The sequence below is a fragment of the Ceratotherium simum genome, chromosome 24 (assembly GCF_057802395.1).
Source record: "Ceratotherium simum simum isolate JZ-2026a chromosome 24, ASM5780239v1, whole genome shotgun sequence".
NCBI lineage: Eukaryota > Metazoa > Chordata > Mammalia > Perissodactyla > Rhinocerotidae > Ceratotherium > Ceratotherium simum.
Window position 1 is genome coordinate 43435813 of NC_141923.1, and position 13421 is coordinate 43449233.

The 13421-nt window shown below is 43.0% G+C and overlaps 1 protein-coding gene across 2 annotated transcripts in view; it reads right to left on the reverse strand.

Moving 5' to 3' along the window:
• LOC101392261 (protein TALPID3) overlaps positions 1 to 10324 on the reverse strand; it is a 157777-nt gene extending 147453 nt beyond the window's left edge. The window contains exons 1-4 of one of the 2 annotated variants that reach the window (XM_004426199.3): positions 10189 to 10324; positions 9840 to 9886; positions 4725 to 4806; positions 106 to 248 (exon numbers count right to left, since the gene is read on the reverse strand). In XM_004426199.3, the coding sequence (XP_004426256.1) occupies positions 106 to 248; positions 4725 to 4806; positions 9840 to 9886; positions 10189 to 10324 (408 nt within the window). The remainder of the gene's footprint in view (positions 1 to 105; positions 249 to 4724; positions 4807 to 9839; positions 9887 to 10188) is intronic. The other variant, XM_087448445.1, reaches the window with a different exon arrangement.
• Positions 10325 to 13421: the final 3097 nt, after the last annotated feature.

Here is a 13421-nt window from a genome sequence, read left to right on the forward strand (position 1 = left end):
AAACTTTGGGCCCTTCACACGCATACTTTGCTATTTCTATGTAAACAAGTCCACCATGGTTATTTACTGTGTTCATTTCACAAAGATAATTAAATATGTGCTCACCTGGCAAATAAGGGGGATTTTGTGCAACAGCATCTCAAATACCTTGGGAGGGAGTGTGTGTTTGAAAACCTTCAGAAGTTCCTGTGGTTGCCCACACACTAAAAGGGCATTGCTGAGATGTTCAACCCCCATTCTGTGTTCTCCTGAAACAGATGAAGTTTAGAGCAAAACTTGAAAGTTCTCCAAAATATACATTCTACAAATTACCAAGAAAGCACCAAGCATTAAAACTAAAAAAGCATATTAAACTGAAGACTAAGCAAGCCTCAAAAAGAGTGAAGAGTATAAATGGGGAAAATGTTGAGCTGCAGTTAGATTCACTGTAATCAAGCTGCAATAGGAATAATGTTATGACCCAAATTACTATTTAAAAGTGCACTCTTGGGGCCAGCCCTGTGGCTTAGCGGTTGAGTGCGCGCGCTCCACTGCTGGCAGCCCAGGTTCGGATCCCGGGCGCGCACCGACGCACCACTTCTCCGGCCATGTTGGGGCCGTGTCCCACATACAGCAACTGGAGGGATGTGCAGCTATGACATACAGCTATCTACTGGGGCTTTGGGGAGAAAAAAATAAATAAATAAAATCTTTAAAAAAATAAATAAAAGTGCACTCTTGCATTGGAAATGTTCATGTTCTGCAATTTGGGTATGCAAGAGGGGGGTATTGAGTTTTTTTAAAAGTTGTGGTCTGCTGTTATTGATATGAGATAGATTATCTTTACATGTGTGATTAATGAAATATAGATGAAACATCTGATGTTCTGGCTAAATGAGACTTTTTAAAAATAGATTCTGTTATCAGAGTTGAAACAAGATTTAGTCTAACATGAATTACATATCCAGGGGAAAAAAGTGATTTATGAACTTTGATTTCTAAGTAGTTTTAAAATGAGTTTTAGGATGATTGGCTATAAATTAAGAATAAAAATTTGTGAAGAGTAGAAATTAATCAGAATTCTGTTTAGGTTAAAACATGGACTCAGTCTCACTACCTCATTTTAGGAAACTGAGGCAAAGATCAGTGAAATGATTTTAAGGTTTCAAAGCTAATGAATGCCAAAATTAGTAACAGAACCTAATTTCTGAGCCTTGAGACTACAGTATGCTGTCTCTCTTCAGGTGTTACGTAAGAACAGAAGTTGAAACTTTGACATACGTTTTATTTCCTACCTAGTTATATTAAATATATTTCCCTACAGTTAAATATAATATTAGATTCTTATTAACTGAAACTAATTTTCCATTTTGTTGGTTGAAACACATGGACATATGAAGAGACAAGTGCATGATGGACAGAAAATAATGCTTCCCAAAGGCCTGTATTAAACTGAGAAATCATGAGAAGGACACGACCTAACTTGGATACATGCACACAGCAAGCTTTGTCAATACTACGTTGGTTTTAAGACTTAAGGTTTTGTGTCTAGACACCTAAATTTACATTTTCAACATAAGAAATGTTCCTTGCTGGGTTTTTATTAACTGTTTTTGTAGACATTTAAAGAAGCTCTTAGATGAAACACTATACTAGTATTTCACTAAAAGGTTTAAGTTAATAAAATTATAGCTTTATGGAAATGACACATTAAGTCAAAATACTTTGATTGTATTGAACCTTTTAAAGAAAGAAAAAGATACAATAGTGCCTGCTCCCAAGTTGTTGGAGCTAATGTGACAGAAACACAATAATCAATTTGGTCAATTAAGTCAACCAACAATAAATTCAATCAAATCAGGGCCGGCCCCGTGGTTTAGCGGTTGAGTGCGCGCGCTCTGCTGCTGGCGGCCCGGGTTCGGATCCCCGGCGTGCACCGACGCACCGCTTCTCCAGCCATGCTGAGGCCGCGTCCCACATACATCAACTAGAAGGATGTGCAGCTATGACATACAACTATCTACTGGGGCTTTGGGGGGAAAATAAATAAATCTTTAAAAAAATAAATAAATAAATAAATAAATTCAATCAAATCAGCTAATCAGAATTTCAATCAAGATTATTGGCTCTGTGATTATAGATGTCACCACAATTGAAAAAACTGCAGAACTGCACTACCTGACAGCAAAGGAATGAGAACGGGGGTGGGGCACAATCGAGAAGATACAGACAACTGGGTGAAAAATTACTGTATCAGAACACTGGTTGTGGGCCGGCCCTGTGGCTTGGTGGTTAAGTGCGCGCGCTGCAATGCTGGTGGCCCGGGTTCGGATCCCGGGTGCGCATCGAGGCACCACTTCTCCGTCCATCCTGAGGCCGAGTCCCACATACAGCAACTAGAAGGATGTGCAGCTATGACATACAACTATCTACTGGGGCTTTGGGGGGAAAAGAAAAAAAAAAAAAAAATCTAGAACACTGGTTGTGCACCAGTGTATTGTAACAACCCAGGGAGGTTTAAAAATACTGACGCCTGGATCCCATCCCAGGGATTCTGATGTAATTGGTTTGGGGTTTGGTGGGGATTTAAAGAAGAAGCAACCAAGATGAGAACTGCATTAGAAGTAAAATATAAGAGAAGACTAATGCTTAAAGAGCTAATTAATCAATTTAGGGGTTCACAGAAATAATGTTATCACCTTTGAGAGGTAAAATTTTAAAACCCAAGTTTGTGATTTTGTTTTAATCATCTCAATATTTGTAACATATTCACCTCTAACTAAACTATTACATGATAGCTCTTAAAGTGAACAAAAACAAAATGTAATAAAATAATTATCTGTTACTTTTAATTTATAATTCATAATTTTCCTCCCCATGTTTATACTATCCCAATTCAATAAATGTTAAAGCTAAAAGGTTCTATCTACTAATTTAATTGCCCCTATATCCAGGGAGTATCCATATCGAGGGATTAATCCAGATTTTGTGAGGCTCCTGATTGGGTGCTGGGGGCCAGCCCGGTGGCATAGCAGTTAAGTGCGTGCGCTCTGCTTCAGGCCTGGGGTTAGCAGGTTCGGATCCCGGGCGTGCACCGACGCACCACTTGTCAAGCCATGCTGTGGCGGTGTCCCATATAAAGTAGAGGAAGATGGGCACGGATGTTAGCTCAAGGCCAATCTTCCTCGGCAAAAAGAGGATTGGTATCAGATGTTAGCTCAGGGCTGATCTTCCTCACAAAAAAATAATAATAATAATTTGGGGGCCCCTTTTAAGAAAAGAATATAAAATTATGAATACAAAATTGGTAGGACCCTTCCCAGGACCTTTGAAATGGCCCATGCAGAAGAAGGTCCCTAAAGCTTATGCTTCATTATCTTGTGTAAAATCACTCATGTTTATCATTTAAGTCAGTTTTAACTCTTCATTTTGTCATTAATATTTAACAGATACTTTTAGTCCATTTATGAAACTACCAAAAAGAAAAGATTAGTACTGAATAAAAAACTAAAATTTCAAATTATAATGATTAATGTGCAATGACTTTGAAGGGCTACAATATTTTTTTTATTTCTCAAAACCTTTATCATGGTTTTAAGCCACTGAATTAAAGTAAGAATCTTGGCTATTGCTATGACTTGTCCAGGATCTTAACTTTCTCTTTGTTTTTATAAATCCTGGAGGATGTTACCCTCTTAAATGCAGGATGAAAAACAAAATCATTTCAAAAAACAACAAAAAGAAGCTAAAACAGCTACATGCACTGTGATATGCAAGAGAATCTGCAATGCTTGAAAAAAAAGATACATAAATGGGTGTAATGCTCATTTAACCAGCAACAAGCCTCAAAACAAATTCTTTTCTTTCCAGGGTTTAACACCAGAACAAAGACATGATTATTATGTATAATATTTATAAAACACTTACATTATCTACCATCATTTTACCTGATGATATTGTGAAGTTTTCTGAAATCTATCTGGAATTAGGTGGGGATAAATTATAATTCAAAATACAATTCATGGGGCCAGCCCAGTGGCACAAGCAGTTAACTGCACACGCTCTGCTTCGGCGGCCCAGGGTTCACAGGGTTGGATCCCGGGCACGCACTGACGCACCACTTGTCCTGCCATGCTGTGGCGGTGTCCCATATAAAGTAGAGGAAGATGGGCACAGATGTTAGCTCAGGGCCAATCTTCCTCAGCAAAAAAGAGAAGGATCGGCATCGAATGTTAGCTCAGGGCTGATCTTCCTCACAAAAAAAAAAAAAAATACAATTCATGGACGTTAAGTGTGAGGTAGCCCCTGCATGCCTCACTACATCAGACACAGCACAAGAACGGTCGTTCATAATGACTTTATCAAAAAATTATTTTATTAAGAATAAGAAGGCAGGAAAATTTTTATAAAGCAGTTAAAATTTTTAAAAGTTGTGATTCATACAACATTTAGTCATTTGGAATATTCATTTACTTAGAATTTTACCCAACAACAAATAAGGTGTTCCTGTATCTGGCCTTGCCTCTCCATCCGCCCACTTCCATGACGCAACACACACTTGGACACTGACTCCGATTCAGCGGAGTGGGACAGGGCAACGAAGGCGAATGCTGGACATTGCGCTTTAACTGAAGCAAGTTGGTTAACACATCTAGCTAGTTAGTTATTGGACAAATACCAATCAATCAATATTTCTTGAGCATAAATTATCATAACTGCTTACAAAAGAATGTTTACATTCTTACCTCTAGATAACCAAAGTTCTCCCATGCGTACCTCTTGCAGAAAACGCTCTCGCAATTTTTCATTCTTTGCTGGATCCCACAACTAAAAGATTCACAAAATATTTAACAATGAGTAATGAATGTAAGGTATATGATTACTGATTTAAATTATTGAATTTTTATTAAAAAAGCCCATCTTGAGCCTAGTCTCTAAATTCAAAGTATGACAAATGCAGTTGTTCTTTACAGTATTTAAAACAATTTCTTAAAATGGAGTTACAATTTCAGGCAATAAAAAAAAAATGCCTGGCATATTCCAGTTAGGCTGAGATGCTTATAATAACTCTCATCCATATTTTACCCAGCTTACTGAGTACACACAGTAGAAATCCTACTGTAATTAACTATAACCAAGGTAGCTTTGCATGTTGCAAATCTATATTCTTGCCTGGGGTATTAACAGTACATGTTGATTTGGCAAAGGGCATGGTGTGGGATTGGCAGGGTAGCTGGTGGTGTTCAGAAGGATGCTGTGGTTTGCTGCAGCCTGGTTCATGAAGGTGACCAGGGTCACAGGATAGTGTCCTCATTGGTACCATGCCCAGGGCTGGTCTTTAAAGTTAAGGTGGGCAATCCCTAGCTCAAAATATCAACTCTACTGCCAGTCATTTCAGGTTCAGTCTTTTATATCCAGAGGGTTTTTGTGGTTGTTTGCCCCAAGAATTCTCTTTTTAAAATGGGATGATCTTGGGGATGGAGTCATATTTTAAGCTTTTATCAGCAAAGATGCTAATGGTCACTAACAACCACAGGTTTCACTCACAGATATTTAGTGCACGAGCAAGAGCAGGACACTCGGAAGAGCTTGAAAGGGAAGGAGCCCAGAGTCTAACCCAGGGAAAGGACAAGTGTGCTTAAGATAATAACATAACAATGAAGTCCATCATCCCCTGGGGCGCAAAGTACAGAGACATGACATCTGGTTGGGGAATAAGGGGAAGTTTCTCAGAAAAGACAGCATTTGGAATGCAGAGAAGCTCAGTGAGAGTCTGAGGAAGAAAGAGTACAAGCGATGCAAGATTGCAGGGAAAATATCAAGTGATCTTATAGCTGGATTACGATAGGGTGAATGTAGCAACAACAATAATCACCAATTATGGAAGGCCAGCTATGGACTAGGAACTTCACATATATAATTTCCAATTCTCAGGAAAATAAGTCTGTCAATACTGAAAGCGCCATGGAAGGCCGTGGTGCCAAGAGAAGGGGGTTGGTGTTACATATGCAGAGCTGCAGTTTAGAAGGAACTGACTCCAACAGCATATGAGAGGCAGGGAGATAAGCCAGGAAATTATTACAATAGTGTGGATAAACGGCAATAAAAGCCTGAAGTAGCATGGAAGTAATGGAAATAGAAAGGGAATAGGATATGAGATAGAGCATAGAAAAATAGGAAATGGGGATTGATTGTGGAGGATGAGATTGATACTTAAGCAACACAAGTTGGGTCACACAGGGAGGCTGGTGACATGAGCAGCATCATAAGGACAGAGGAGAAGGAGCAGTGGCAAGGGATGAGATGATGAATTTACTTCCAAACTCACAGCTGAGGTGCCAATAGAGCACCTAGGTGACAGAGTGTGGCAAGTAGAGGAAATTCGGGACGCTACGTCTAAAGGGTCCATCTGAGATCACTTACAGAGAAGCGAAGGAGCTTCCAAGGAGATGAGGGAATATGCAGATCTGAGGGCAGTGTTTCACAAACAATCAGCTGAAGGAGCGGTGAAAACTGGCTTCTTGGGCTCCACCCAGACCTACTGAATCAACCTCTAGGACTAGGGCCCAGGAATCTGCATTTTCAACAAGCTCCTCATGTGATCCTTATAAATTCTAAAATCTGAGACTCATTGCCCCCATGATCCCTGGGCTACCCTTGACCTCCTAAATCAGAACTGCTGGTGCTTGGGTCAGATAACCTATATTTTAACAAACGCCCCAGGTAAACCTAACAGAGATGGTCCCTGGACCAAACTTTGGGAAAGAAACAAGACCTGGGGTGAGGAGGAAGAGAGATCCTAGAAGAGGTGGGAAGAGACATCCCTCAGTGCCTTAGTTTACGTGTCTATAAAATTAGAAGGAAAGAGTTGTCATGAGGCTTATATAAAAAACAGTTGAAAAATCTCACTTCTGCCTCTTCTTCATTTGAAATAATTCAGATCTTCATTATTTCCCATCTGGACTGCCACTGATTGTCCTGTCTTTGACTTCCCTCCTCCACCCCATCCTCCAAAAAAAAAAGTAATTGCACCCATTCCGTGAAATAAAGGTGCCATCACTGGTTATTCCCCACAACAGAAAAATATCCCAACTTTTCAGGTTGGCATTCAAAGCCCTCCATAATAAGACACCAAACTACCACTCAGCTATCTCTCTGGCTACAACACTCTTTGAATATTGCAATTTCATGGTCCATGCCTCTGCACAAGCTGTTTCCCTCTGCCCACAATAAACAACAATCAATAAATATTTGCTAGGCACCCACCATGTACTGGACACTGTTCTAGGCACTGGAGAGACAATGGAGAGCAAGAGAACAGACAAGGTCTGCCCTCAAGGAGCTTCTTCTAATAAATAGAAAGCATTAACCAAATAATCACACAAACAGTGTAACCCCAACCACGGATAAGGGCAATGAAGGAGAGGGACCTGGAGCTGCCCAGGCTCTGCCCCCATCAGAGAGGTCAGGGAAAGCATCTCCACTCTCATGTCCAGCTCCTTGGACACTCCCCATCCTGCTTCCTTAACTATGTCAATTGAACCTTTATTCCCAAAGTGACTCTCGAAACCCCAGAAATCCTTGACTCCTGCATCTCCATGACCTTTTAATCAGGCGGCACCAACTATCTATTCTTCCAGATCAGTTTATCTCACGTCTCTCATCACCAGTTACCATGGACACCGTCACAGTTCAGGACTTGTATTACCTGTCACCTGTATGCTGCAATAGCTTGTCCTTTCCTCTAATCCATCTAGTACACTCCTGCCTGATCAATCTAACCTAAAAAGTTTATTTCTTTCCTTCTTTTTTTAAAAAAATTCCTGCTCAGAATCTTTGGTAATTCCCCCACTGAATCTGAATTCCTTAACCTGGCCTTCAAAGCCTTCCCTAATGCGACCCTTACTTAGCCCTCCACCCTTCCCTCCCACTCTTCCCCACTGGGACTCCTTTGTCAAACTGACATGGAATAGGCCTGGAGATCCCCCACTGTGCCCCTTTATGCACGTGCAGTTCCCTCCATCCTGAATGTTGTCTCCTCTGAAACCAGGACCCAAATTGAACACATCCTGCCAGGCTCAGTTCACTGCCATCTCTCCTCCAAAGTCTTAGTTCACTGCCATCTCTCCTCCAAAGTCTTCTGTGAAAGACTGCATGTTCCAAAAAGTGTGTGGGATCAGAATTGGCCACCCTAAAATGTGTCTCTTCTGCTTATTTTTAAGAACAAGACTCAGGAAGAACCTTTAACCTTCCCCCTAACTGCCTAAAAGAATTTAAGATAGAAAGCCTACTCCAGGAAGGAGCTAGCATCATAGATAACTACAGTATAATATGAATTAGCTGTGGTAGACGGGGAGGAACCTAGCAAGGCCCATTTGATCGAAGTCCTCTCCGTGTCCCACTGTCTTTGCAAGGTATGCCAAACACTTGTTTACCAAACACTTGCTTTTCCATCCCCATGTGAATTGCGTTCCTCCCCTTTGAAGTCCAAACCACTACACCCAACATCCTCCTTTGTCTTTAGCTGAAGATGGTATTTAAGGTGGTGGCTTCAGCCATTTTGGTGACTTACTGTTTTCCTAGATTTCTCCCACCTATACACGTTATCAAATTTGCTTGATTTTCTCTTGTTATTGTCTCATGTCAATTTAATTCTTAGACCATGCAGAAGAACCTAGAAAGTAGAGGAATATGCCTTCCTCCCCTACAACAGCCACAGCAATATTCCCACTCCCACATGCACTTCCAGAACTTCATCTCCCCTATCAAGAGGTGGAGTCTAGTTCCTCTCCCCTTGAAATTGAGCAGGACTCCATGCTGCAGAAGTGGCACCACCTGGCATCCTGCTCTCCCACATGTTCTCTCTCAAATATATATATATATAAATATATGCATACATATATATATGTATGTATACTTGCTTGCCCCTTGGGCCCCAGTCACCATATTGTGAGGAAGACCATGCCACATGGAGAGGACATGTGTAGGTGTTCTGGCCAGAAGTTCCAGCTAAGTGGACAGTCAGCATCAACTGCCCAACCTGTGAGTAACGGAGCCTTCCGATGACCCAGCACCCAGCCCTGGAGTGAACCTGGCTAAGGCTGAGTGGAGCAGAAAAGTGCTGTCCCCACCCACCCCTGCTAAAATTGCAGATTCAGGAGCAAAATAGATATCATTTTAAGCCACTAGCTTTAAAGCAGCAACACGTAAGTAGAACACTCTCCACAATCCTGGCCTGGAAATGATCCTCTGCCCTCCAAACTCTTGTTATGCGGAGCTCTTCTTCCCCCATTGCTAACCTCGGCCACACCTAGAACAGTGGCTGACACACAGGAAGCTCTCGAATAGGCAGGCATTGAATGACAGACTGAATGAAGGAAGGTTGAGACTTAATTCCTCGAGAAAATTCATAGAGGAACCTAAGAACTCTCTGCAGCACTTTTACAGCTGACGTGAGTTAGTCAAGTTGGGCCGATCACCAAGATGACTGTTATCTTTAAAAACGCCTGATCAAATTCCGTTTTGGAGACAATAGAGGATATGCTGTCTTCTGAACTAGAATGAACCGCTCTGCAGGACAGAAGTGGGCGGTGGAGGAGCCCTGCCCTCCAGCCGTGGCCCGCCCGGGTGTCCAAGTGTCTGGGGTGGCTCCCATAGGACAAAGGCTCATCTTCTTCCGATTAAAAGAAGCGCCTGCTCCTACAACTAGAGCTGCCTTTGCACAGCGCCAAGGGGTTCTTCCCTCCTTCCTTTCCCTTTGTAAGCAGACGATCAAGACTGAACCTCGAGCGAGCGTCAGCGGCCGAGGGCAGGCGGGCAGGGGAACCCGCCGGCGGGGAGGTCACTCACAGTAACTTCACCTGGGCGCCGCGTCCCCCGGCCTGCTGCTGCTGCCGGGCCCTTCTCTCTGCAAACACAACGGACACGTGCGGGCGGGGAGCCCTCCCGCCGCCCCACCACTCCCGGGGGGCCCCCGCCAGCCCCGCCCCCCGGCCCGACCACTCCCGGGGGCCCCCCGCCAGCCCCGCCCGCCGGCCGGACCACTCCCGGGGGGCCCCCGCCAGCCCCGCCCCCCCGGCCCGACCACTCCCGAGGGCCCCCCGCCAGCCCCGCCCGCCGGCCCGACCACTCCCGGGGGCCCCCCGCCAGCCCCGCCCCCCGGCCCGACCACTCCTGGCGGGCCCCGCCCGCCCCCGCCGCCGCACTCACTGTCCCGCAGGCGGCGCCTGAAGGCGGGGTCGCAACGCCGCTTGCGGTCGAAGTAGACGCAGTAGGCGAGGAAGGCGACGGCGCCACCGGCCGCCAGGGCCGCCAGGAGGCCGAGGAGGGTGCGGACGCAGGGCATCCGGCCGCGGGCGTCCCACGAGCCGAGCGTTGGGCGCCGCCGGCGAGCGCGGGGGACCCGGCCGGCAGGGGGCGTCGGCGCGGCGCCATCCCGCCTCGGGGCTTCCCCCGCACCCGGCGGCCGGCGGGCTGAGCCGCTGCCGGACGGAGGAGGAAACCGAGGGTCCGGGGGCACATGCGTGGGACGTCTCGCAGCCAGCGAGTAACAGAGCCCTTGTTTGAACCCAGGTCTGTCGCACTCCAAATTCTGAACCGCTTACCCAAACGCGCCCTGTCCCTATGCCTGCACATCACAGTATGTCGGGAATCTGGTTAGCTGGGGAACCGGATCCTCCTGGATCCTCTGTTCCCTCTCCTACAAATTTCATTTGACTCGTAACTTTGGTCACTTAGTTCACAGCACTGCCCGCTCAGCACTTGAATGCTGGCCCGTTCTCCCCAACCTGGCCTGCTAGGTCACCTGAAAGGACCCGAATGTCCAAAGTCCCCAACCACATTAGGTCAATAGAGAGAGGAAGGAGGAATTTTGAAGCAATAATATTTAGCCTAGAAAAAAACGTTAATTTGCTGGGCTGGGGCTGATAGTCCTAGAGCAAAATCAACTCGGACAGAGTTTTTCTTTTCTCTTTCTGTTAAACAGCTTTATTGAGGTATAATTGATATACGACAAATTGCATATATTTAAAGTGTACAATTTTATACATTTTGACACATGTATACCTCCATAAAACCATCACCAAAATCAGGATAGTAATCATATCCATCATCCCCCGAAGTTTCCTCAGGACCCTTTTTAATCCCTTTTTCCGTCTTCCTTCCCTGCCTCCCCCACCATTCCCTGCCTTCTGTGACTATAGATTAGTTTGCATTTGCTAGATTATTGTATAAATGGAATCATACAATATGTACTCCTTTATTGTCTGGCTTCTTTCACTAAGCATAATTATTTTGAGATTCATCCATGGTTTTTTATCAATAGTTCATCTTTGGTTGTAAGTAGTATTCCATTTTATGGATATACCACAATTTGTTTAACCATTCATCTGTTGATAAACATTCATATTGTTTCCAGTTTTTGGCTATTACAAATAAAGTTGCTATAAACATTTACATACAAGTCTTTATATCGACACATCTTTCCTGTTCTCTTAAATAAATAGCTAAAGGTGAAATGGCTGCATCATATGGCAGGGGTATGTTTAATTTTTTAAGAAACTGCCAAACATTTTTCCAAAATGGTTATACCATTTTGCATTCCCACCAGCAGTGTATTCCAGTTCCTCCATATCATGGCTAGCATTCGTTATGGTCAACCTTTTTAATTTTAGCAGTCTAGCAGGCGTGTAGTGAACTCTCACTGCGGTTTTATCGTGCATTCCCCTAAATGCCTAATGATATTAAACACCTTTTTAAAAATAGACTTTATTTTTTTAGAGAAGTTGTAGATTCACAGCAAGATTGAGTGGAAAGTACAGAGGATTCTCTTATACCTCCTGATCCCACACAAACACAACCTCCCCTGCCACCAACATCCCACACCAAAGTGGCACATTTGTTATAATCGATGAACCTGCATTCGTATCATATCATTATCACCCAAAGTCTATAGTTTTACATTAGGGTTCATTCTTGGTGTGTACTAATGTATAATGCTTTTGACAAATGTATAGTAACAGGTATCCATCATTATTGTATTATGCAGAATAATTTCCAAGCCCTAAAAATCCTCCGTGCTCCATAATCCATCCTTCCCCCTCCCCAACCTCTGGCAACCACTGATCTTTTTACTGTCTCCATAGTTTTGCCTTTTGCAGAATGTCGTATACAGTCATTCATCACTTAAAGATGGGGATACGTTCTGAGAAATGCATTGTTAGGCAATTTCATCATTGTGGGAACATCATCGAGTGTACTTACACAAACTTTGATGGTATAGCCTACTGTACACCTAGGCTCTATGGTATTAATCTTATGGGACCACTGTCATATATGTGGTCCATTGACCAAAATGTTGTTATGCAGCGCATGACTGTACTTGGAATCATACAGTATGTAGCCTTTTCATATTGGCTTCTTGCACTTAGTAATATACATTTAAAGTTCCTTGATGTCTTTTCATGGCTTGATAGTGCATTTGTAAGTGCTGAATAATGTCCCATTGTCTGGATGTACCACGGTTTATTCATTCACCTACCGAAGGGCATCTTCGTTGCTTCCAAGTTTTGGCAATTATGGATAAAGCTGCTTTGAACATCTATGTGCAGTTTTTTGTGTGGACATAAGTTTTCAACTCATTTCAATATATGTACTAAGGTGTGTGATTGCTGGATCATATGGTAAGAGTATTTTTAGTTTTGTAAGAATCTAAAGACAGCCAAAATGTCTTCCAAAGCAGCTGTACCATTTCTGTGTTCCCACCAGCAATGAATGAGAATTCCTGTTGTTCTACATTCTCACCAGCATTTGGTATTGTCAGTGTTTTGAATTTTTGCATTCTAATAGGTGTGTAGTAGTATCTCCTTGATTCAATTTGCATTTCCCTGATGACATATGATGTGGAGCATCTTCATATGCTTATCTGCGATCTGTATATCTTCTTTGGTGAAGTGTCTGTTGAAGTTTTTGGCCCATTTTTAAAGTGGGTTTTTTGTTTTCTTATTGTTGAATTTTAAAAGTTCTTTGTATATTTTGGATAACAGTGTGCAGTGGTCTGAATGTTTGTGTCCTCCCCAAATTCATATTGAAATCCTAATCCCTAATGATGGTATAGGAGTCAGGGCTGCTGGGAGGTGATTAGGTCATGAGGGTGGAGCCCTCATGATTGAGATTAGTGCTCTTATAAAGGGCCCATGGAACTCCCTAGCCCCTGTACCCCAAAGGCCCTCACCCAACTGTGGTGGCCTCATCTATCTTGGAGTAAGAAATATTTGATGTATTTCTAAATAAATATTTATATAAAAATATATATAATAAGTAAGCCACCCAGTTTATGGTATTTTTGGTATAACAGTCCAAACAGACTAAAACACAGCCCTTTATATGTCTTTTACAAACATTTTTTCCAGTTTGTGGCTTGTTTTCTCCTTCTCTCAGTTGTC